The sequence below is a fragment of the Trematomus bernacchii genome, unplaced genomic scaffold (genome assembly GCF_902827165.1).
Source record: "Trematomus bernacchii unplaced genomic scaffold, fTreBer1.1, whole genome shotgun sequence".
NCBI lineage: Eukaryota > Metazoa > Chordata > Actinopteri > Perciformes > Nototheniidae > Trematomus > Trematomus bernacchii.
Window position 1 is genome coordinate 1247379 of NW_022987581.1, and position 26171 is coordinate 1273549.

The 26171-nt window shown below is 42.4% G+C and overlaps 1 protein-coding gene across 4 annotated transcripts in view; it reads left to right on the plus strand.

Annotated features, from left to right (window-relative positions):
• The window catches only part of pkn1b (protein kinase N1b), a 57372-nt gene that overhangs the window by 10386 nt on the left and 20815 nt on the right, over positions 1-26171 (plus strand). For 2 of the 4 annotated variants that reach the window (XM_034127087.1, XM_034127089.1), the window contains exons 1-6: positions 15549-15885; positions 20220-20520; positions 20681-20826; positions 22182-22302; positions 24301-24449; positions 25474-25687. In XM_034127087.1, the coding sequence (XP_033982978.1) occupies positions 15796-15885; positions 20220-20520; positions 20681-20826; positions 22182-22302; positions 24301-24449; positions 25474-25687 (1021 nt within the window). In that variant the 5' untranslated portion in view covers positions 15549-15795. Of the gene's footprint in view, positions 1-13052; positions 13204-15548; positions 15886-20219; positions 20521-20680; positions 20827-22181; positions 22303-24300; positions 24450-25473; positions 25688-26171 lie in introns of those variants that run through there. The other 2 variants (XM_034127090.1, XM_034127091.1) reach the window with 2 other exon arrangements.

Sequence of the window (26171 nt, forward strand, 5' to 3'; positions counted from 1 at the left end):
GAACATTTCTTCATACTGGGGTCCCTAAACAGTCTTGTAATTGCACAAGTTGGGTACGTCTTGAAAGTCAAGACACCTGTGGATCCAATGAGGACCAATTGTATTCAATGTAAAGATGCACGTCTCGGTAAAAGCCATTTCATTGTAGTAAGACCATTTGAAAGTTGACCTAACTGTAGAAAGGGACCTGTAACATAATCGTAACCTCGTGAAACTTTACAACCACTAACTAGAGACTCGGGGCAATCAGAGAGCTAATCGCTAGGGATAGGCTTTCCTTGGTATATTGACAATAAGGAGTTTTCTTAGCAGTTTGCAGAACAGAAGTTATATCAATCCTGAAACTCAAAACTCTTGTAGTAATGTCAAAAAAAGTTGATACTACAGTAACTCACTGCATGGATTTTTCCATTGTGTTCCTCAAGGTCTTTGTGTCTTAATGTTGCATTTTGGTGAGATTTAAAGGGACAGACATGTTCTTAATGATATTCTAATGGAAGTTGTGATACTTTCCTGCATTCCTAGCCATTGCAACAGTTTTATGAACACTATCTGGATCCTCTTCTTTCACATGACTTTAATTCTGAGCTTATTACATTTGTAGGTCGTTATCCAAAACATTTTTACAGCAGTGCTTCTCTAAGAAATCAAAGATCCAGGACACACCGGGACAATGGGGACTTCGATATTTAACTTTGACTAAAATAACACTTATTGTAAACATTCACCACTTGTCCTCTGTTTATGAGTGCCATGCTATCGTAATAAACGCCATCAGTAACGGGGGATAATCGTCCTCTTATCCTCCTCAGCCCTTCTGCCATAATCATTTTTAATCTGCTTTCCATGTCCATTACCATCATGCCTGCTCAACCCATCCATTACACAGCGGGGCTCTTTCTGCCCCCCCGCCCCCCCCCCCTCAGCACTGTAGGTGACTCGCGGGCATATTGCACGTAGAATAAAACATCTGCCGTAAAGCGTGTAACCTGTTATCTGCTGGATTGATGAAAATCTCAATAACTACAGATTTAAATGCATCATGGGTGGATTTACTGGTCAAAGTCTCCCATGCAGATCGGCGCATGATTTACGCAACATCTGAGTTTGGATTTGTCCCAGAGAATGGGGGAGGTTATATTCTAACGGGTAAAATCTGGAGTGAACATTAGCTTGGTTAGATTTCTTGAAATAAGAAGGGATATTTAGATAAATCAGATCTTGTAATTAGCTGGGAGAACTCATTTTGAAATATATTTGACCAGAATTAGGAAATGTTGTGTTACAATATAAGCCACAAATGCTCAAAAGTGTTCTGTTTTGGTGATTTTCCAATAAATATATATTAAAGGGCCCATGTCATGCTTTTCTGGTTATTACCCACGGTCTGCAGAGTCAAAAACCCTCAAAGTACACCCTGTAGCGAGTAAAACTCTAACACAGAATGCTGCCCCAGAACGCCTCGTTGGAGATTTCTCTTTTTCCATTGTTTGCTTCCTGGGTTCTGTGACGTGTGAACACCCAAATCAACAACAAATGACCGGATTGGCCCAAATGGACCAATCCGCGGAGCACCTCACACACCAGGATCCCTTGGCTAACTAACAGGGAGTCCCCATTGACTTGCATAGAGCTCCCTGAATGCTGGTAATAGACGAGTTGGGATGGCGGAGAAATGCTCTCCGCAGACCCATTCTCACAGCGTTATAAACCTTTTTCTTTCTCAATATCAAGCCACACTTATTGTTTTTACTTCGGCTGTGAGTGTTTGTGTGTGCTCAGGATGAGTTTCGCTTGTTCTCGCTGCATCGCCGACCCAGGAAAGCTGTCCGCTCCTCGCAGCAGATCGCAGCAGCGGCGAGCAGCAACGAGCCTCGCAACGTCCCGACCAATCAGAGCACACTGGGCTCACAGGGAGGGGGGGGCAGGAGCTCCAACAAGCCGTTTAGGACAGAGAGTGAATACCTGGTGAATACACATACTATACAGAGATGCTGTATGAGAAACCAATGTGTGTTTGGAAAATTGCACAATTTAAATCTATTCTAGACCTCAACAATGGAAATATGATCAGTAGAAATGGCCATGACATGGGACCTTTAAAAAAAAAAAAAAAAGAAAAAAAAAGAAAAGTTTCGTCTGAGATGCAACTCAAAATAAGATTATTTGACTCAACAAGATGACGCATTTTCTAAAAACAAGACCCTTTATCTCACTGCGTTGTTACTTCTGAAGTTATTATGTCTTATATCAGCTGTAAAGACACATTCTGACTAGATATTAGACAAATATACTGGGCAAGATTTCGAGTTTTTGTAGTGCACATATAAAAGACATTTGGTACATTGATACGAACCACAAATGTTCAACAGTTCAAAGCTACTAGTGTTCAGCTTAGTCTCTACTATTGTACATCAATTGACAAGCCATACATAGTTGATCTTCAATTCAATATTTAAACAACACAATTATAACCAAAACAGACCATGTAGCCAAAATGTGATTCCAGGGAGGTTTGATGGATGTAAAACACGTGGATCATTCATGAGGAACACAACAAGTGCATCATGTGACCCTTTGTCTTGCTTCCAAAAAAAGACTTCCTCTTACTAAGTGCTATCCTAAAACAGTGTGCATGTTTATGTATGCATGTGTGTCTGTTTACCCATAGAGTGAAAGAGTCAGCTTCTTAGCCAGACAACATAGAATAGAATAAATCTTTATTGTCATCATACAATTTATTTGGCAACTCTCACTGCAGTAAAAAATAGACAATACAAATAAATAAGAGTGGTAAAAGCAGAGGTAGTAGCGATGGCAGTGCAACGAGAAAAAATTCAATGTCAATGTGCATATTTACACTTACAGTCTAAACACGTTAAATGTACAAAACTGTATACATGTAGTGTATTTCTAACTGTGTGTTCATAAAGGGTTATAGTAAGCAAAGGATGCGAGTAAAATAGCCATACATATTTCTAAATAGTCCACCACTCCAACCCTCAGTCAATCCCATGGATGTATAAAGAGAACTGGATACAGCGTTGGAGTCGTAGCCCTTTTCCTACCTTTCCTTGAAGTTGCTCAGTGGTACATGAAGCCAACAATGGGCTGCATATAGGTACAACAAGTACCCAGACTTTAGCCATAAGAGCATGTGTACACTGGTACTTGCGTACCATGCAGTGAATGGATCTGGCCCTTCCTACATCCAGGACATGGTTAAACCATACACCCCAGCACGTGCACTCCGCTCTGCATCAGCCAAACGGCTCGCTGCACCCGCACTGCGAGGGGGACCCAAGTTCCCATCAGCAAAAACACGTGGGTTTGCTATCCTGGCTCCAAAATGGTGGAATGAGCTCCCCATTGAAATCAGGACAGCAGAAAGCTTACACATCTTCCGGCGCAGACTAAAAACCCATCTCTTTCGACTCCACTTCGAGCGATTACTATCAAAGCACTTATATACTAACAAAGGACTGGCTTATCTAAAGCCTGTTGAGTAGCACTTGAAATGTTTTGGCTCTATGAAACCTGATGTACTTATATGATTCTGTTTTCTTCAAGTTTGTATCTTCTTGGTCGAATGCACTTATTGTAATTCGCTTTGGATAAAAGCGCCAGCTAAATCCAATGTAATGTGTATTTGAGTTTTCCTTAAGCCCCGCCTCCCATTATTAGGTCCAGTCTCTGGATTTGTCTTGTAGCACATTTTACAACTTTTATGTCATAAATATTTTAATAAGGGCTTTTCAAGTATTCGTACTAGATAGGTTAATCTAAATAAATTAGATGCTGATTTACAGACATCTTTCACGATGTAAGTTAACGGGAAAACTTTTTTTTCGGCCCCATGACGTCACAAACTGACACAGAAGTTGTAGTACCACCGTTTGGCCACTTGGAACATTTGCTTCAACGCCTGGCGTACTTTTTGGCTGCTCCCTCGATCCCTGTGGGATAAGAAAGAAGTGCAGGCTGCAGGAAAAAAAAACGTATCGTGTCAGTTAGGCTTAAGGAGAAATAACAGCTTGAACTGATATTATCATAATTTTTAAGTCCATTTTATGCCTCTGATATTATGATTTTGTTTGACTTTTTAGACATTGGAGAGCAAAATAACAATAAAAAAGCCAAACACAAACAAATATGCATAATGCCCTAAGTTTGGGTAAACCTTGCTGATTATTCTTGCATCATGTTGGCTTAAATATTGGTGACGTTCTTATGTAAACACAACGGACAGCATTGAAGTTATTTAAAAATGATCGACGTCATGTCCATATATCGTGCTAGAATCCGCTAACAAAAATGATTAAAAGTCATATCGTTATATGATATAAGACAAAAATGTAATTATTCATTATAGTTTCCATATATAATACGATAAATGGATAACGTAATGATCTAGTTTCAGTCTCTGCTGCTCCATCCAGTTCTTATCAGACATCACAGCCCCATCACACTGTGCAGGCCTCACACTTAAACTGGTAGCAACCAAATCTAAAATCACACCATCACACATTTAACATCCTTTCCAGATTACTGTCCTCTCCGTTCAGGCTCCTGTCTTCATGCATTCTGATTAATTCAGGCTGCAGTCACATGTACTCAAATGGCTTCACTACAAGATAATGTGATTCTTTAATCCATTGTGAGCTATTGTATACCTTCATTTTACACTTTGATGTATTCTCTATTCAGAAGCTATGCCTGCAGAGCCTCATTAGTTCTCCCTTTTGTAACGCCCTTATCCAGGTTGACTGTTGTAGGTCAACAACTTTGTTTGCTGCCTTTTTAATATGCAGGTGGTGTTCACTGGAGCATTCAAAGAAAAGTGGGTTATGTGTGTTAGACCGAGGACCTTTTTACAATGTCAGTTTCTAGTTAGTAAAATACTTCAGTAAATACCCCACTGGTGTCTAAATGAGACGACTAAACGTCATCACGCCGAAAAATAGCCGCCTTTAGCTTAGCAGTGGTGACGTGAAGTCATGTGACCGTGCTGTAGTTCCTCTATAGCCCAACATTAGCCTCCTTTAGCTTAGCGGTGGTGACGTGAAGTCATGTGACCGTGCTGTAGTTCCTCTATAGCCCAACATTAGCCTCCTTTAGCTTAGCGGTGGTGACGTGAAGTCATGTGACCGTGCTGTAGTTCCTTTATAGACCAACATTAGCCTCCTTTAGCTTAGCGGTGGTGACGTGAAGTCATGTGACCGTGCTGTAGTTCCTTTATAGCCCAACATTAGCCACCTTTAGCTTAGCGGTGGTGACGTGAAGTCATGTGACCGTGCTGTAGTTCCTTTATAGCCCAACATTAGCCTCCTTTAGCTTAGCGGTGGTGACGTGAAGTCATGTGACCGTGCTATAGTTCCTTTATAGCCCAACATTAGCCTCCTTTAGCTTAGCGGTGGTGACGTGAAGTCATGTGACCGTGCTGTAGTTCCTTTATAGCCCAACATTAGCCTCCTTTAGCTTAGCGGTGGTGACGTGAAGTCATGTGACCGTGCTGTAGTTCCTTTATAGCCCAACATTAGCCTCCTTTAGCTTAGCGGTGGTGACGTGAAGTCATGTGACCGTGCTTTAGTTCCTTTATAGCCCAACATTAGCCTCCTTTAGCTTAGCGGTGGTGACGTGAAGTCATGTGACCGTGCTGTTGTTCCTTTATAGCCAAACGTTAGCTTTTTACTTCAGAAATCATAAAGTGGTGTTAATGTGTGGAGATTATCCTGCTGAACAAAACGTGTAAGTAATTTAACAACTAAACAAAATCCAATGAAATATTCCCATTGGCTCTTTGTCGAGGGAGCTCCCCAGCAGCCTGGACAGAGAGACTGTTTGTTGTCGAGTTCACAAAGGACAAAGCCGGGGACACAAACACATAAATGTTTTCCGAAGTCTTTGGAGAAAATAGACCCTTTCACAAAGATGCCATTCAGGCCGACCTGCTCCTCTCCAGCTGTGGAGCGGACACTGCTGCCACACACACACACACACACACACACACACACACACACACACACACACACACACACACACACACACACACACAGTCAGATGTGCACACAGAGTCAGATGTGCACACACACACAGAGTCAGATGTGCACACACACACAGTCAGATGTGCACACACAAGATACACTTTATCACCTAACCTACTGCACAGTCTTTCTGCTGTTTACAATCCTCTCTCATCGTGTACGTCAGGGGTTCCCAACCCTTATTGTGCCAAGGACCGGTAGATACATTAAAAAAAAATCGCGGACCGGTTGTCAATTTTAACTGATTTTAATATTTACTCACCACCAGCAGGTAGCAACAGAGGCTAATTGTATGTAACAGCCTGAACAAATACTAGAACAATATGCATCCAAAACATATTAACAAAGTTTAAAAAATAACCGGTGTTGTTTTTTGGTTTTTCGGAAAACCAAAAAACCGACGTTATTCAGTTTTTAAACCAAAACAGATAAATCAACGTTTTGGTTTTGTTTGTATGATTTACGGATAATCCAGTGAATGCTGGGAAAACGAGGAGAAGGCGCATTGTGTGTGTGTGTGTGTGTGTGTGTGTGTGTGTGTGTGTGTGTGTGTGTGTGTGTGTGTGTGTGTGTGTGTGTGTGTGTGTGTGTGTGTGTGTGTGTGTGTGTGTGTGTGTGTGTGTGTGTGTGTGTGTGTGTGTGTGTGTGTGTGGTGTGTGTGTGTGTGTGTGGTGTGTGTGTGTGTGTGTGTGTGTGTGTGTGTGTGTGTGTGTGTGTGTGTGTGTGTGTGTGTGTGTGTGTGTGTGTGTGTGTGTGTGTGTGTGTGTGTGTGTGTGTGTGTGTGTGTGTGTGTGTGTGTGTGTGTGTGTGTGTGTGTGTGTGTGTGTGTGTGTGTGTGTGTGTGTGTGTGTGTGTGTGTGTGTGTGTGTGTGTCACTGGCATTTGTTTTCAGAAGATATTATGATAGTGTCGTTCGTTCCGGTGCACTCCCGACAGCATTTAGCACTACATCGAGATTAAGATTAAACTAATTTATTTTGGGAACAGCCGCATATATGCCGGTGTCGGACACATCATGCGCCTTGGTGACTGACTGGACATCTCCTTCATAAAACTAATAAAAGGGGGAGTAATCGGGCAGTTCGATGTGTGTAGATGTGTGTGTGGTTAACACGTAGCAGCCTGCAGTCACTCTTAAACTGTTCTAATTAAGTTAAACACAGCGAAGGCGGTGCGTAAAAAGGCACAGCTCTTTACCGAGTATACGTCCCGCTGCCTCCTGATGTTGCAGCCATTTCATGAAGTGAAGGAGGTTTTCCTTCTATAAAACAGCTGCGGGCAGCAGATCGTGAGAGTCCCGGACATTAATTCATAGATCAAGGCAGACTGGTTTACTCTCCTGTTTTGCCAATCCAGTGCTTAAACAAATAGCTCTACACCCCTGGCCGACATGTCCTTAAAATGAAGTCCGAGTTTGAAATATATCTCAAATAATGTATGCACCACCATTTCCCCACATAAACATAACAGTCTGCAATCAAACGGTTGTCTCCTGTGCGCTCCTCTTCCTACTTGGCGCACCGGTAACATGCTCGTGCGCACAAGAGGCTGAGACCTTAGGCTGAGCCGCCGAAGCCCTCGGAACATCATAAAAGCCATTTTCAACGGTTTTCTGGTGAAAGATTAACTAGCTACTGGATGAAATAATATGACTGGTGGCATAGGTGCGAAAATTAAACACTTTTTGAAAAAAATATTATGATAAAATATTTTTATATATTTATAATTCTGCAAATATTACGATAAACTCACAGCTATTTCGCGGCCCGGCAGTAACACCTCCGCGGCCCGGTACCGGTCCGCGGACCGGGGGTTGGGAACCCCTGGTGTACGTGACTGCCTTATGAAGCTCAGTTGATATACTTGCAGCCATGTTGCATTGTAAGAGGAGATTTGGCAACTCTGGAATATTACGGATTTTAAGAGATTACCGAGCAACACACAGAGTCCAAAGTAGGGATGCCAGCGATTATTCGATTATTCGATTATTCGTTACAGTCTCCATAATCGAATATTATTTTTAAAAATCGATTTTATTAATATATTTTTTTATTAATATTTATGTTTTTCTTTTTTTTCCTGGTTTGGTTTCAACCAAAATATAGACTAATGCTAATAATAGTAATAGTATTAATAATTGTAAATGACCATTGATCACACCACCAGTTTGTTTTACTGTAAACTTGGAGGAAGCCAGCAGCGCAGAGTGCAGACTGCTGCTGCAGCCTGGTACACACCGACCCCGCCCCGCCCCCTCCGTCGTGGAAGGAGGCGGTTTCCTTGAGTTTATGGCAAGCGTGGAACCAGATTACAGGGTCCCGGGCCGTACTCTTATCAACTGTCTCAAAGGTGTCGATAACCACCGACGGGTGGACGGCACTTACAACTAAATCCTATCTTACCATAACCTGCCATTATATCGATAGTGAATGGGAGATGAAGAGTGCGGTTAATTTAGCTGAGGGGCTCCGCAGTGCTCTGTGCCCTCGGAAAGGGTTTTTTCGGCGGCAGGACTAATCCTTAACCGGCTGCGCTCTCGCCTACACCCATACATACATACACATAAAGTAGGCTATTTATTTAATTTATTTCAATGATGCTATTATTAATACTGTTCTACCTGAAGAGCCCTTTTGTACCATGTACACGTTCCAGTAAAAGAAAACAACGGAATACCATTTGTCAGTGTTTTTTTTTTCCTCCTCCCGGGAGGGGGGAGGGGGAGGGGGGGTGGCGATTAATCGATTAATATTCGCCAGGGCTGTCCGATCTTCGATTTTGGTCATGGTCAGTTTCTGGCATCCCTAGTCCAAAGTACACGCTGTAAGCCGTGAGAGAGAGTTCAGACAGGGCCAAAGTTTAAATCATAATATTAGCTGGGAATTTCTCTGGTAATTCTTTGATTTTATTTATTTGTTTGTCTTTCATGGAGAACTGCAGAGATTTAGTATTTCACTTTTGGACTTGGACTCCTTTGTATACTTCCAGAACATAATGACACCACTATGTAACACTAGCGTTTCTATTGGCTTCCAACACATTGTACGTGATAGGCTAAGGGGCGGGACATCTCTAAGCGGTTGACCAATCACAACAGAGCCGGCCAGCTAACCAATCAGAGCAGACTGGGCTCTGGTTTCAGACAGGGGGTGAAAAGAGGTGCTGCAGCACAGGCAGTATGAGAAAAATAAAGAGCTTTTTGAACATTTAAGCATGGAGACATGTCCCAGTAGAGACACTACATACTGATATACACCTGAACATCAGCAGGAGAGGACTCTTTAAAGGAGAGACACTACATACTGATATACACCTGAACATCAGCAGGAGAGGACTCTTTAAAGTAGAGACACTACATACTGATATACACCTGAACATCAGCAGGAGAGGACTCTTTAAAGTAGAGACACTACATACTGATATACACCTGAACATCAGCAGGAGAGGACTCTTTAAAGTAGAGACACTACATACTGATATACACCTGAACATCAGCAGGAGAGGACTCTTTAAAGTAGAGACACTACATACTGATATACACCTGAACATCAGCAGGAGAGGACTCTTTAAAGTAGAGACACTACATACTGATATACACCTGAACATCAGCAGGAGAGGACTCTTTAAAGTAGAGACACTACATACTGATATACACCTGAAAAGCAGCAGGAGAGGACTCTTTAAAGTAGAGACACTACATACTGATATACACCTGAACACCAGCAGGAGAGGACTCTTTAAAGTAGAGACACTACATACTGATATACACCTGAACACCAGCATAATATGTCCTCTTTAACAAGACATATTTATAAGCTAAACAAATCTTAACACTAACCAAATACCCTAAACCAAACGGTGCCAAAACATTTATTTCAACAGTCTTAACATTGAGTAACGGTGTCCTGAAGTTAACTCTGGTGTGTGTGTGTGTGTGTGTGTGTGTGTGTGTGTGTGTGTGTGTGTGGTGTGTGTGTGTGTGTGTGTGTGTGTGTGTGTGTGTGTGTGTGTGTGTGTGTGTGTGTGTGTGTGTGTGTGTGTGTGTGTGTGTGTGTGTGTGTGTGTGTGTGTGTGTGTGTGTGTGTGGTGTGTGTGTGTGTGTGTGTGTGTGTGTGTGTGTGTGTGTGTGTGTGTGTGTGTGTGTGTGTGGTGTGTGTTGTGTGTGTGTGTGTGTGTGTGTGTGTGTGTGTGTGTGTGTGTGTGTGTGTGTGTGTGTGTGTGTGTGTGTGTGTGTGTGTGTGTGTGTGTGTGTGTGTGTGTGTGTGTGTGTGTGTGTGTGTGTGTGTGTGTGTGCGCTAACCCCTCCCTCTTAACCCAATCCACTGTCTGCTGCTGAATGAGGCTGTGTGCAGACATCAGGATGTGAGGGGAATTTAAAGTTGTTCCTCCTAGAGTCTGTCTGTCTCACTCTGTCTTTCACATGTTTTTTTAAACATAGAACAAGTGGGGACTGGGCCAATACAGTACAATCAGTGAAAATATATTTGAAGAAAACTCAAATATGCAAAGTTTACAATGCATAAAAAAGAGGTCAGACAAGGAAATAAGACATTGTTAAGATCCTAGAGGTTCAGAACAATCCCAATTCTCCCAATAGTCCCAACCCTCTCTCCTTTCGAGTCCATAGGGTTAAATATGTTGTCGTATTTTTGTAGGTTGACCTTGAAGTTAGCATCTCCCTAGATCCCCTCGACAAAAAGCCAATGGGATTTTTCCTTTGGATTTTTGCAGAAAAATAAAATCTATGGAAAACAAACGTTTATGATAGTTACAGGTTTTGTCCAGCAGGATGATCTCCACATATTAACACCACTTTATGATTTTAGAAGTAAAAATCTAATGCTGGGCTATGAAGGAACTACAGCACGGTCACATGACTTCACGTCACCAACGCTAAGCTAAAGGTGGCTAATGTTGGGTATCGGTACATTTGGGTATTTATTGACGTATTTAATGTCTTCAGCTTGTGTTAACCACAGACCTTATTCCAGGAGTCTAACCAAAAACGAGTAAAAACAAATGTTGCCTTTGACAGAAACCGATCCATACAGTTGCCAAAACCAACTTTTTTGGCTTTCTGGTTGGAAGTGAAAAAGAAACTTGTAAACATGCAGTGTTTTTATGTACCACACACACACACACACACACACACACACACACACACACACACACACACACCGTAAAAGGGATGAATGACCCTATTTATTTTAATCCAACCTCTTAACTCTCCTCTTTCTCTTTTCGTTTCTCCCTCTCTTTATGCTCATCTGTTGGCGCTGAAACAAGAATTCAGTTCGGTCTGCTGAAGTCATCTTTGCCTTTCTTTGTCCCTACAGCTTCCCACAACATCTACACTGCCAAAAAAACACCCATTTACATGCACTTAATCTCACACCATGACCTTTTGTTACACTGTTTAAATCCTACAATAAAACGCTTCCAAGTAATATCCTGGAAATCCCAATCCCTGTTTCTCCCCCCTGAAAAAGCATTGCTCCATGCTAGCTTAGGGTGCATCTGTTAAATTACTGCTATTTTTGGCAACACTATGCTATAACAATTAGGTTAAAAGTCCGGTCTCATTGATATTGCTGCGTGTGAAATGCAGGTGTTGGTGAGTAATTGATTGAATGAGTTATAAAATGACTGGAGAACTTCCTCACTGTCCCCACGTTACCCTCATAATATGGACTAAATCTCTATATATAGAATCAGATCAGAGTCAGAAACAGTAGGTTGACATGTACGAGGAATTTTACTTGGTGTTGTGGTGTATACATAAAAGTAAAACAAACATTTAAAACACAGAGAAATCTATTTTAAGAAAACTATAATAACATTACAAAATATAGTAAAATATAGCAGTATTTACATTGAAGTAGAATTGGTATAAAATATGTGCAGTAATGAAAAACATAACGACACAGATGAGCCAAGTTGAGCTGACTTAATCAAAGGGAAGGCAGATGATACGGTATCTTTGAAGGCAAGTAAGCATCGCAAAGGTTCCCTTGACAAAAGCCAATAGCCGCTTTCACACCAAGTACTTTGCCGCACTTAGTTCCCAGCACTTAGTTCCCAGCACTTAGTTCCCCCATGGAACTAAAGAGCCGATCGCGTTCACACCGGAATAAGTTCCCTGAGGGAAGATTACGCAAATGAAGCCGCTGACGTCACTTCTTCTTCTTCTGCTTTGGGTTTACTGGCAGGCCGCAATTAACTTCACGGCGTATACTGCCACCCGAAGTCCCCGGAGTTGGGGACTGGCTTCAGTAGAAGCTGCTGGGACTCCCAGCAGCTTCTACTGAAGCCTTCAGAGGAAATCGCCAGAAGCGCCGACACCTCCTCATCACTCCACCGCTCCCATGTTTTTTTTTTGTGTTGCCATAAGTTAGTCTCTCTCCGTTGGTGCGCGGGGCTAATGCTAATAATGCTAATGCCAGCAAATACAATGGCGGCAAGTTTTACGGGGCGTGGTTTGCAATTCGCCCAGCCAATCAGAAATTGGTACTTTTTTCTCCCCAGGAAAGTACCACCTCTCTAGCAGGCACTGAAAAGGGGGTACAAGTTCTCATGAACTAAGTTCTCTTTTTGGTGTGAACGCAAAATCCCAGGAACTATCGGAACTAAACGGGAAAAGTACGGGTAAAAGTACTAAAACGCCTATTGGGATTTTTTCCATTGGATTTGGAAATATTGCAGAAAATAAGATCTGTGGCAAAAAAAAATGAACTGAAAGTATCAAAAGTAAAAGTTGCCATTATGCAGAATGTCTCTTTCTACAGTCTTATATTATTTTCTAATATCATAATGTTCTGTTAAAGGACAAAATAGTTTGTCGTGAGTCAATGTACTTATAATTGTACTATAAGAATTGTTCATTACTCGTCAGCCGTAACCAGGTGAACTGTGACTTTAAGAGCTGTACTTTTACACCGATATGATCTTAGTTCCTGATACTGTGGTCAGCACGCTTTTAGAAAACAGCCTCTCTTTCACCGGACACAATGACAGCTTGGCATCACAGCAGCTCAGCTTTAGGTTAGAAATGTTGAGTTTTCAATGACAGCCGAGCCGTGTTTATAGAGGGGAGAAACGGTATGGATGCATGGGGGCGGCCAAATCTGCAGCCACCAGTCCACAGCTCTGCGACTGCTCGGTAAGAAACACTCAGAAATATAGATATTGGAGCTGCAGAGTGGTGCAGGAATGAGTCCTAAACCTGGAAATTAGCACTTCCTGTTCCCTCGTATCGAAGTCAATGTTCTTTTGGATATGTTTTTGGTTTCTTAGCCTCAGTAAATAACCCACTGGTGAATTACAAAACTGCCAATTAAACGTCATCAGGCCCATCATTAGCCGCCTTTAGCATTGCTGACGTGAAGTCATGTGACCTGGATGTTTTTAAGTTAGCTTTTAACTTCTGGAGATAGAATTTACGCTTCTAAATAAAATAAAAAGTGGTGTTAATATGTGGAGATAATCCTTCTGAACAAAGTGTGTAAGTATAAAAAAATTAATATTTTCTGCAATTTTCCACAAACAGCCAATGGAAAAATCCCATTGGCTGTTTGTGGAGGGAACCAATGAGATGCTGCCTTTAGGGTCGGACTACAAAAGTATTTCATCACTGCACCGCTCAAAAACAACTGCCTGTGTTTTGCAGATATTGGCTTTAACTTCCTATTATAGCAGTGTGGGAGAATAAGGAAGAACTAGACCTGGTGTGTGTGTGTCCTTTGCCCCCTGTGTGTGTTCTCCTGTGAAAGTGTGTGTGGTACGACAGAAAGGGATACTGTGCCATCTGCCCACACAGCGTGGAGTGTGTGTGTGTGTGTGTGTGTGTGTGTGTGTGTGTGTGTGTGTGTGTGTGTGTGTGTGTGTGTGTGTGTGTGTGTGTGTGTGTGTGTGTGTGTGTGTGTGTGTGTGTGTGTGTGTGTGTGTGTGTGTGTGTGTGTGTGTGTGTGTGTGTGTGTGTGTGTGTGTGTGTGTGTGTGTGTGTGTGTGTGTGTGTGTGTGTGTGTGTGTGTGTGTGTGTGTGTGTGTGTGTGTGTGTGTGTGTGTGTGTGTGTGTGTGTGTGTGTGTGTGTGTGGACCAGTGTATTCATGTCTCAGAGGGGACGACTGAGCTGGTTTTGTGTATTTAGATTTTGTGAATAAGCACCGTTAAAAAAAAAAAAGCCAATTTATCTTTCAGTCTACTTAATTTTTTTCTGAGAGGATCTGTACTTAACAATTAGGTCTGTAGAACATGATTTGTAGGACTGGATTTCTCTGCAATACTTGATTCACTATTTTAACACATATTTAATCTTTAACACTTGTGCAGATTGTGCTTCCTGTTTCCTGCGATTTAAAGATTGCACTAGACTAGTCCATATTGCATTTACCACCAAATGTATTGTGCAGCCCTAGAGTCCACTCGCTGCGTCCAGTTTGTCTTCATACTATATGTCTTGTGATCTTTAAGAGGATTTTTGCCTCATGTTATGCATTTCTTTGTTGCAGAGCATTGAATCTCTTACACACGATTTCTCTTATTCCTGACTCAGTGCCCTCGCGAGAAATGTTTGGCTATAGCTCATAGCATAACTCATTCTCATGTGTTCTTTTAAAGTCCATTTAGATGTCAAGTCCCTTGGAGCAAAAGGTGTTTCTAGTGGGGATGCTTAATAATTCAAATCCGTCTCTAAGTGGAACATTTTTAAGATTCTGGCTTTTACCTTCATGTCTGATTGCATTAATTATATGTTGCTGTAGATTAAACTGTCAGATATGGCTCACAGGATTAATTTGCAGATCTATCAATCAGAGGGTCAGTGGTTGAATCCCACCCTCTGCAATCAATAGAATAGAATAGGGAGGGATGAAACCCTCTTTAATGGTCACACATGCAGAGCACACAGCACACACAGTGAAATTTGGCCTCTGCTTTTAACCCATCCTAGTACAAGGAGTCTAGTACTAGGAGCAGTGGGCAGCTATTGTACAGCGCCCGGGGAGCAATGGGAGTGGGGGGGAAGGGGGGTGTCCGGTGCCTTGCTCAAGGGCACCACGGCAGGGCAGGAGGTGAACTGGGACCTCTCCAAGTAGAAGTCCACACTCCATATTTAGGTCTGGTCGGGGACTTGAACCAGCGACCCTACGGCTCCCAGTCCAAGCCCCTACTGACTGAGCCACTGCCGGACTAGTCGATCAAGTCAAAAATGTTGTAACCCCAAACTTCTCCCATAGGCACATGTAAACAGTATTGAAGTGAATGCAAGATACATTGTAATTTAATGAAATGTAATGCTGTGTCATTTCTTAATTCAGCTGCATATAAATACTGCACATGTTAGCGGACGTTCACACAAAGACACACACTCTCTGATTAATGGTCCCTTAAAGATGACCACACTCTATGACAGCAGGAAGCAGAGCGGCTGTGAGCTCTGTCACTTACAAAACCACCCGTGTGTGTGTCTGTGTGTCTGTATTTGTGTGTGTGTGTTTGTACAAAGTGCATGACGCCTCGCTCTCTCTCTACAGAACAGGAAGCAGTGAGGTGGGGCTCGGCCTGATCTCTCTTCCTCTCCTCGTTCAATTGCTCTGGGTTTTACAACTGGCTTTTGATTCCTGAGCAGGAAGCACATCCTGGTTTTTTTTTTTTAACAGGAGGCAGGAATATTGCTCGGTGAAGCCTGATTGGTGCTGAGTGAGTGTGTGAGGGAGGGGGGGGATCGGGATTGAAGCCAGAAGGAGGCCCAACATGGCCAGTGAGGACGGGCTGGAGGACTTGGCGGGGGATCAGCCGGTGGATTCCCCGGTCCAAACTGAGCAGAGTGACACCGAGTCAGCGGTAGGCATCTGTCCCCACAGCAGGCCTTAATCTCAGCCGCCTTTTAATGTTCTTTACATCCATTATACTCTGTTCTGTCAGCTTCCTCGTTCACTTCCTGTAAAAACATCTCCTCTCTGGCGGCGAATTCTAATTCCGTCGTGATTTTTTCGCCCTGCGTTGCGAGCTTTATTGCACTTGTTTCCGAGTTGTTTGTTGTAAAAACACAAGGGATAAAGTTGTATTGTGTCATGGCACAAACGCTCACTTCCTGTTGTTCATGGTGCGTTTTACTGCCTCTGCTCTCTTTTCTGCCTTCATTAGCACCTGCTACTGCTCGCACTGAGACGATCTCAGGCCTTCTCCCCCAATGGGCCCTATCATTCTCATGTTCAGGTGTATATTAGTATGTAGTGTCTCTACTTTAAAGAGTCCTCTCCTGACGATGTTCAGGTGTATATCAGTATGTAGTGTCTCTACTTTAAAGAGTCCTCTCCTGCTGATGTTCAGGTGTATATCAGTATGTAGTGTCTCTACTTTAAAGAGTCCTCTCCTGCTGATGTTCAGGTGTATATCAGTATGTAGTGTCTCTACTTTAAAGAGTCCTCTCCTGCTGATGTTCAGGTGTATATCAGTATGTAGTGTCTCTACTTTAAAGAGTCCTCTCCTGCTGATGTTCAGGTGTATATCAGTATGTAGTGTCTCTACTTTAAAGAGTCCTCTCCTGCTGATGTTCAGGTGTATATCAGTATGTAGTGTCTCTACTTTAAAGAGTCCTCTCCAGCTGATGTTCAGGTGTATATCAGTATGTAGTGTCTCTACTTTAAAGAGTCCTCTCCTGCTGATGTTCAGGTGTATATCAGTATGTAGTGTCTCTACTTTAAAGAGTCCTCTCCTGCTGATGTTCAGGTGTATATCAGTATGTAGTGTCTCTACTGTGAAATGTCTCCATGCTTTAATGTTCAAAAAGCTCTTTATTTTTCTCATACTGTCTGTGCTGCAGCACCTCTTTTCACCCTCTGTCTGAAACCAGAGCCCAGTCTGCTTTGATTTGTTAGCTGGCCGGCTCTGTTGTAATTGGTCAACCGCTTAGAGATGTCCCGCCCCTTAGTCACGTACAATGTGTTGGAGCACTAGCCAGTAGAAGTGTGAGTTACATAGTGTCCAATATCAAAATGAAACTACATGCAATATGTATTAAAGGCTAAATATGTGTTAAAATACCTATATATCATATTCTAATAACTAAACTAAACATTTGTTTGGTACAGATCCCCCAGATTTGTATATATTTTCAAATGACAATGAGAATAATGATGCTAAAATGATCCATACATCTTATTTCGTAATTGCAATATCAGTCAAAATAACCACTATATATCTATTATTTCTAATGATGCAGCACAAATATATAAATGTACCAACATATCAGTCAATGCAGTGTATATCGCTTCATATCTTTATTGATGGGATGTTGTGTGACGATGTTCCAGGACTAAACACTTTGACAGAATTGTTGCATTATTTTCAGTCTTCAAGACTTTGTTGCACATCCTTCTACACACCCAATCACTTTGCTTCAGAGTTGTGCAACAGCATAACGTTGCAGTTGAAATCCTTCCACCCTCGCTCTGCACTGTGTGGTTATTGTGCTGCAGATGGATTATGGCTTTACTGTAGCTGGAGACCTGAGGAGTTGTAATCAGATCTGCTAAGCTGTGTGGCTCCACAGTGAAAGGCCCCGAGCCACTGAACTGTAGCGTGTGTGCTGATGTCGCCTAATGTCAGAACATTGAATTAAAGTATGACATCTCTAGGCCTTTGGGGGTTAGAGATGTCCTGCATGATGGACATAATAACATTTAATGCTATAGAGCGGAGCAGGGAGGATGTATTTTTGTCGCAGACCATGAAGTTAGCATCTCAATGGTTTCCACGACGAAAAAAGACAATGGGATTTTTCCATTGGATTTTTTGATTATTGTAGGAAATAATCTCTGTGACAAACACACGTTAACGATACTTACACGTCTTGTTCAGCAGGATAATCTCCACATACTGTATCAACACCACTTCATGATTTCTGAAGTAAAAAGCTAATGTTGGGCTATAAGGGAACTACAGCACGGTCACATGCTCTTCACGTCACCACCGCTAAGCTAAAGGTGGCTAATGTTGGGCTATAAGGGAACTACTGCACGGTCACATGACTTCACGTCACCACCGCTAAGCTAAAGATGGCTAATGTTGGGCTATAAGGGAACTACAGCACGGTCACATGACTTCACGTCACCACCGCTAAGCTAAAGGTGGCTAATGTTGGGCTATAAAGGAACTACAGCACGGTCACATGACTTCACGTCACCACCGCTAAGCTAAAGGTGGCTAATGTTGGGCTATAAAGGAACTACAGCACGGTCACATGACTTCACGTCACCACCGCTAAGCTAAAGGTGGCTAATGTTGGGCTATAAAGGAACTACAGCACGGTCGCATGACTTCACGTCACCACCGCTAAGCTAAAGGTGGCTAATGTTGGGCTATAAAGGAACTACAGCACGGTCACATGACTTCACGTCACCACCGCTAAGCTAAAGGTGGCTAATGTTGGGCTATAAAGGAACTACAGCACGGTCACATGACTTCACGTCACCACCGCTAAGCTAAAGGTGGCTAATGGTCGGCGTTATGATCTCAGTCAAAAGCTGAATTGTTTTAAGTTGAAGTAAGAAATCTGTTCCTTGTGAAAGATCTGGCTTTCTTTGGGTGAAAAACTACAAACACTGCATTCATAAGTAAGGCTTTACTCATCTACGTTACATTTGTATACATATGCCCTCACGTGTGTTTGTTTACTTGAGACCCATCCAGACACAGATAGATGTTCTGATCTTCAGTAACGCGGTTAGTGTTGATCAGGAGGAGATGTGATGTCAGCTGTTTACACACTTTGACTCACATGCTGAGGATTCTCTGGGATTTGCTGCTTTCTACTCGAGTGCTATGCAGGGTTACTATTAGCAGCCTTTTAATCAACTCAAACTGTATAACCCCTGATTGCAGTTGGCTAAGCATAGTTTCACTTTCTTTTGCATATTACTCTATGCACCAGCCTTTCCAACGAGAACAAAGATATATATAAGCCAGGGGTGTCAAACTCAAGGCCCGGGGGCCAAATCCGGCCCGCGACTTCATTTTTTGTGGCCCCACAACAGCTTGCAAAGAATATAATATGTTTATTATACGGTTACATGCTACTTTACAGAAGCACGTTGCCCATAAACTACATGTCCCACAATGCATCTCAAATTTGCCTTTTTTTCTCAGAATTTGACTTGTTTTCTTCAAAATATGCTTTTTTTCTCAGAATTAGATATTTTTTTCAAAATGTTACTTTTTTTTCTTAGTTTTTCCAGAATTTGGCTTTTCTTTTTAAATCATTTTGTGACATTCTCACTGAAGAGACTTGCAATTATTTGCCCTAGACTTCTGCTTTCAGACGTAGTTAATTATGAAGTTATTACCCTATCCCATAATAATCCAATGCAGAGGCAATCATGTAATATAATACATTATTTTATATATATTAAATATTTATACATGTATTTTTATATAGTCTTAAAGTTACAACCGGCCCTTTGAGTGCAACCATAATGCTGATGTGGCCCGTGATGAAATTGAGTTTGACACCCCTGATATACAGTAAGCGAATAAATATTATGCAATAACAAAACAATGATGTAATTAATTAATTAAAATAAATAAATATTATGCAAGCCAAAGTCAAACCTCGGCTTAAGGCCTTCATATTCTTCAATAAAGCAAAATGTAAAAACGTTTTACAAACAAAATCAAATGTAAGTGTTTCTGACTTTTTCAAATACTTTTATATAGGGTATGTCATCATTGTTACAACCATAAAAGTGATACAGAAGATTACTTTAGCACTTTCAGTGTAGATATTTCTTCAAATGTGAAGTTTTAACAATTAAAAGTGAAGAGAAATCTAATGTTTACACAGTCTGCTGAATCTGGAGACACATATCCCACCAGCTATTTGACTGATCACCTCAAAGCTTTAAGACACAGTAAAACAAAAGTGTGGCTACCTCTTTGTAATTTGCCGCCTTCTCCTAACGATCTCCATAACATTCATCTGTCTGCAACTTACAAGTTATTTATCTAATATATCATATTCCAAGTACTTGTATATAGACTCTCCTTGCACTATTTTATCAGTGTTATTGTGTTGCACTGTTGGAGGAGCCTGTGACCTCAGATTTTCATTGTCATATCTACACTGTAGCTCATGTGTAAACATGACAATAAAAGCCTTGAATCATCCTGCTCTTCAGGGCGATCCCGGCGGGCTCTCTGTGCTCCAGCAGCTCGGTCTGGACCAGAACTCGGACTTCTCGGACTCCAGCGTGCAGCAGTGTCTGGACGAGCATCGGGAGCGGATCCGCAGGGAGATCCGTAAGGAGCTGAAGATCAAAGAGGGGGCGGAGAACCTTCGCAGAGCCACGACGGAGCGGAGGAACGCCCAGCAGGTGGACTCGCAGATCCGCAGCTCCAAACGCAAGCTGGAGGCGCTGCACGACCAGCTGCAGGAGCTGGACGCACACATCGTGGTGAAGGGCCCCGACGAGAACGAGGGTATGTTATCCATAACTGATACATTTTATAAGCTTCTGTGATAGATAGATAGATAGATAGATAGATAGATACTTTATTGATTGGCCGAGGTACAGAAGACAACAATGATGACGTTGCTCCACCAACATATGACCTCTGACCTCTCCCTCCTCTCCCCCAGATGCCCATAGATCTCCGGGTTCGCTCAACCGGACGTCGGCCATCCAGCGGAGGATCGCGGCTCTGGAGCGTCAGCTGAACATCGAGCTGAAGGTCAAACAGGGGGCGGAGAACATGATCCCGATATACGCCAACGGAGGAACCAAGGTATCAGCTCTGACCTAACCATAACCCTGGCCCAGGTATCGCTGTTATGCTCTGATGCTTGAATGGTTCTTATTTCAATCAAAAAGCAGATTTTCTAAATTTAAGAGGTTGTATTTGGACGATATATTGCAAACATGATTTTCTATTCAAACGCTTTTCAGGTTTGTTTAAAAATAATTCACTTAACAGCCTGCTCACTATAGTGCTACATGTTCCCTGTTACAGTCCGTTGTTACTGTCTTAAACCTCATTTTATCAATTGTAAGGTGTCCTTGGGTGCTTTGAAAGGCACCTCTAAATAAAATGAATTATTATTATTATTATAACTATTATTATTAATGATCAAGTGTCCTTGCTTTACCGAACACCACCTACACCAGAGAAAGCGTTAATTTGCATGTTTAGGAACCGATAAGAATTAGAATTGGAGGATGAAACCTTCTTTAATGGTCACACATACATGCACACAGCACACACACTGGGTGCGTCTCACTTCGGTTATTTTTCATTTCCCCGCTCCTCGGGCTCGGTATCACCGGAAGTTGATTTGTCCGCGCCATCTTGAGTACCGTCCCAGTGGCCTTATTTTTGCCGGAAGATCGAGGAGCGATAATCGAGGAACTACCAGACCATCCTCCGGTGAAATCCTCAGACACTCGCCCCGCCCCCTTACTGTGTATCGCTCACTGATTGGACGATGCAGCGCATGCACTGATCTGGCTGCTGTCAGACGATCAGCTGTACGTCGCTTCACGTGACGCTCCGGAGGAAACGACGTCCCGTTGCTCTTAAAACTCATTTCCCTGCTTCTCGTGGTTTCCTTGCGTCTCTCCATGCTTCCTTGGTGGGAGGGATTAGTCGCAGGGAAACCACGCAAGTGAGGGACGCAAGGAATCCATTTAACCGAAGTGAGATACACCTAGTGACATTTGACCTCTGCTTTTAACCCATCCTAGTACTAGGAGCAGTGGACATAGCAAAAGCCATCATTTTTCGGGTCTTTTTTGGGACTTCAAATCGAATGTCAGCTCTCAACCCAACTCAGTATGTTCACCTCTCTATCCACTGAATACAGATTTCAGCTTACTGTAGAAGTTAGTAGGGCACATGTTCACTACTGGATGTATAGTAATACATCCCTAATAGGTGTGAGAGCTCCTGTCTGCCACCAGGAGTTACATGTGGTGAGGAGAAATCAAAGCAATAATAGATTTGAACAGCTTATAGTATATCTGTGTAGGTATATAGAGCCGATGTTGAATATTGCCTTTTCATAAGAGGTTTTGTGAATGGGGGAAATAGAGTGATTTATTGTGACACATCTCCTCCTCCTGTGTTTCTCGCCGTCCCTGCAGGACAAGAAGCTGCTGCAGATGGCTCAGCAGATGCTTCAGGACAGCAAGACGAAGATCGACATCATCCGAATGCAGATCCGAAAAGCCATGCAGGCCACGGAGCAGTCGGAGGAGAACCAATGTATCTATCATCTGTCATTCATCATTTAGTTTTGACCCTCTTCCTCCAAATCCTGCTTTCATCCCTCCTTCCCAAAGCTGATAAACACACTGCATATTTTATGATGCAGTGTGGTAATGGATCGATTCCTGCCTCAGAACTCCACGGTCTTCCAGTCACACACACACACACACACGCACACGCACACGCACACGCACACGCACACGCACACGCACACGCACACGCACAGTCCATTACACTCACTTACACACACACAGGCACACACACGATTACAGCCCCCTCTCAGGTTAGAGCCTTATTGATGTTCCTGCATCCCCTTGATGTTGCCCAGACAGACACACAGACAGACAGACACAAACACACACAGACAGACAGACAGACACAAACACACAAACACAGACAGACAGACACAAACACACAAACACAGACAGACAGACAGACACAAACACAGACAGACAGACAGACGGACACACAAACACAGACAGACAGACAGACAGACAGACAGACAGACAGACAGACACAAACACACAAACACAGACAGACAGACAGACGGACACAAACACACAAACACAGACAGACAGACACACAAACACAGACAGACAGACACAAACACAGACAGACAGACAGACAGACAGACACAAACTCACAAACACAGACAGACAGACACAAACACACAAACACAGACAGACAGACACAAACAGACAGACAGACAGACACAGACACACAAACACACAAACACAGACAGACAGACAGACACAAACACAGACAGACAGACAGACAGACACAAACACACAAACACAGACAGACAGACAGACGGACACAAACACACAAACACAGACAGACAGACACACAAACACAGACAGACAGACACAAACACAGACAGACAGACAGACAGACAGACAGACACAAACTCACAAACACAGACAGACAGACACAAACACACAAACACAGACAGACAGACACAAACAGACAGACAGACAGACACACAAACACACAAACACAGACAGACAGACAGACAGACAGACACAAACACACAAACACAGACAGACAGACACAAACAGACAGACAGATACAGACACACAAACACACAAACACAGACAGACAGACACAAACACACAAACACAGACAGACAGACAGACACAAACACACAAACACAGACAGACAGACAGACAGACACAAACACACAAACACAGACAGACAGACAGACAGACAGAGACAGACAGACACAAACACACAAACACAGACAGACAGACAGACAGACACAAACACACAAACACAGACAGACACAAACACAGACAGACAGACACAAACAGACAGACAGACAGACAGACAGACAGACAGACACAAACACACAAACACAGACAGACACAAACAAACACACAAACACAGACAGACAGACAGACAGACACAAACACAGACAGACAGACAGACAGACACAAACACACAAACACAGACAGACACAAACAAACACACAAACACAGACAGACAGACAGACAGACACAAACACAGACAGACAGACACAAACACACAAACACAGACAGACAGACAGAGACAGACAGACACAAACACACAAACACACAAACACAGACAGACACAAACACACAAACACACAAACACAGACAGACACACAAACACACACAGACAGACACAAACACACACAGACAGACACAAACACACAAACACACAAACACAGACAGACAGACAGACAGACACAAACACACAAACACACAAACACACAAACACACACAGACAGACAGACAGACAGACTCTGTTCAATCTCCTTTATTTGTATTCAAACCCTTTCTCTTTCACCCTGTGCTTTAAAGCTGCTATGATGCATGTGTGTACGCCAACAAGGAATCAAATGACTAATTGAAAGTGAAATGTGTCGCCTGTTTTTAGCTCCATGTTGATAATTTTCTGGCTTAAACTAAAACTTTAAAATGTAAAAAATGAAAAGCACTTGATGTGTTGTTGACCTCACCTGTGTTTGTGCAGCAGGTAAGCCGGACATGTGTGGAGCGGAGCTGCGGGTGGAGGAGCTGTGGCATCACTACAGGGTGGAGCACGCCATGTCTGAAGGAGCCAAGAACATGCTGAGGCTGCTGGGAGCCGGGAAGGTGCAGGACAAGAAGGCCATGGCCGAGGTCAGAGGGGGGTTTAAAACACATGTGATATTATTGTGATATGTTATGCTCTGATGCTGGAAAACGTTGGTACACCAAAGAAGCACTTAAAGGTGGGGTATTTAATTCACTTCAGAAACACTTTTTGTTATATTCCATGGAATGCTCTTAACATCCTGATAGCAATGAATATATTAAATGCTTTGACAATAAATACATAAAGAAATGTCATCTGTGGAAGCCTTGGCGCTGTAAAAAGCACGACCAATCATCTTGAGCCGGCCCGGCTAAAATAACTGGATGGCCTACCTGCCTGTCAGCCTTCCATCTGTGCACAAACTTATCTCGTGCCCTCATTGGTCATGTGCGCGTCCGTGTGTGTTGGAGGAGGGGCTCTGTAAGGAAGTCTGAAGGAAGGGGCAGATTTTTTCCGGCTGCGTACTTTCAAATTCTAGCGCACTCGAGCTGGTTTCTCCAAAATTACATACCCCACCTTTAACATAGACTACTGTAAATGTGCATGTAACAGGTACACATTTAGATGTATTGGTAAAAACATTGTTTTTCTAGTTTCTATGTACACATCTTTTATAGTATTATTTTTTTTTTGTTGTTGAAAAAGTCTGAAATGTTTTCAGATTAAAACTCTCTGGTTTCCTCTTTGGATTCACGGGAGTAAATAACCTTAAACGTGGCCATCTTTTATCCATATTCACAATATTCAGAGACGTTACAGTGATGTCATGTGTGATGTCATACTGCCTGAAAGGAACTGGGCATGCTGGGAGAAAAAAAGACTTGTATTTGCATTTGAGAAAAATTAAGAGACCATTGAAGCATTATCCGTCTCTCTGGTTTCACTATTTATAGGTATGTGTTTGGGAGGAAACTGTCCCTGAGTCTGGTGGTTTTAGACCTGATACTGCGGTACCGCCTGAGTGTGTTGCTGGGGTGATGGGGGTCTTTTGTAATCATTTCTCCATTTAATTTCCCCATTAAGATCAATACATATTTAAAGTTGAAAGTCCCTGTGTGCTGTGTGCAGGCTCAGTGTGGTCTGGGGGAGTCCTCTCAGCGTCTGGACCTCCTGCGGCTCTCTCTGGATCAGAGGCTGCAGGACCTCCCAGAGGACCACCCTAAAGCCTGCCTCATCAAGGAGGAGCTGCTGCTGGCCGCCTCCTCCGCATTCAGTGCCCGCACCAGCACGCCCTACGTCCAGAACCAGTACAGCACCATGAGCAAACCCTCCCCTCTCACAGGTACACAGAGGGGAATATTTACTGTTTCAGGTGTAAAGGCTGTGTGGCAGTTTGGATACTCTTTATTAGTACACTGCCATGTCGTAGTTTAACATTACAGTACATTTCATTTAGCTAACGCTTTTATTCAAAGTGACATACAGTAAGAAAGATATTAGCCCAGAACAACAAGAAAAATGCTGATATATTTGCTTCAAGCAAGACAAACTATTGTAAGTGACGGCTCATTGGTTTCAAATTTACTAAACTCTTATATATTTTTTACGTTTTTTAATATTATTATTTTTTAATTATGTATTTATTTTGTAGATTTTAATTTACCAATTAATATTTTTGTTATATTCATTTATTTTTTGTGCTTTGTGCTTATATATATTTTTTTTAATTTGATCGTTTATTGCATTTTTTAATTATTTTTATGTATTTATTTTGTAGATTTTATTTTATCATTTCAGATATTTTTTAGATTTTATATATTTTTTTT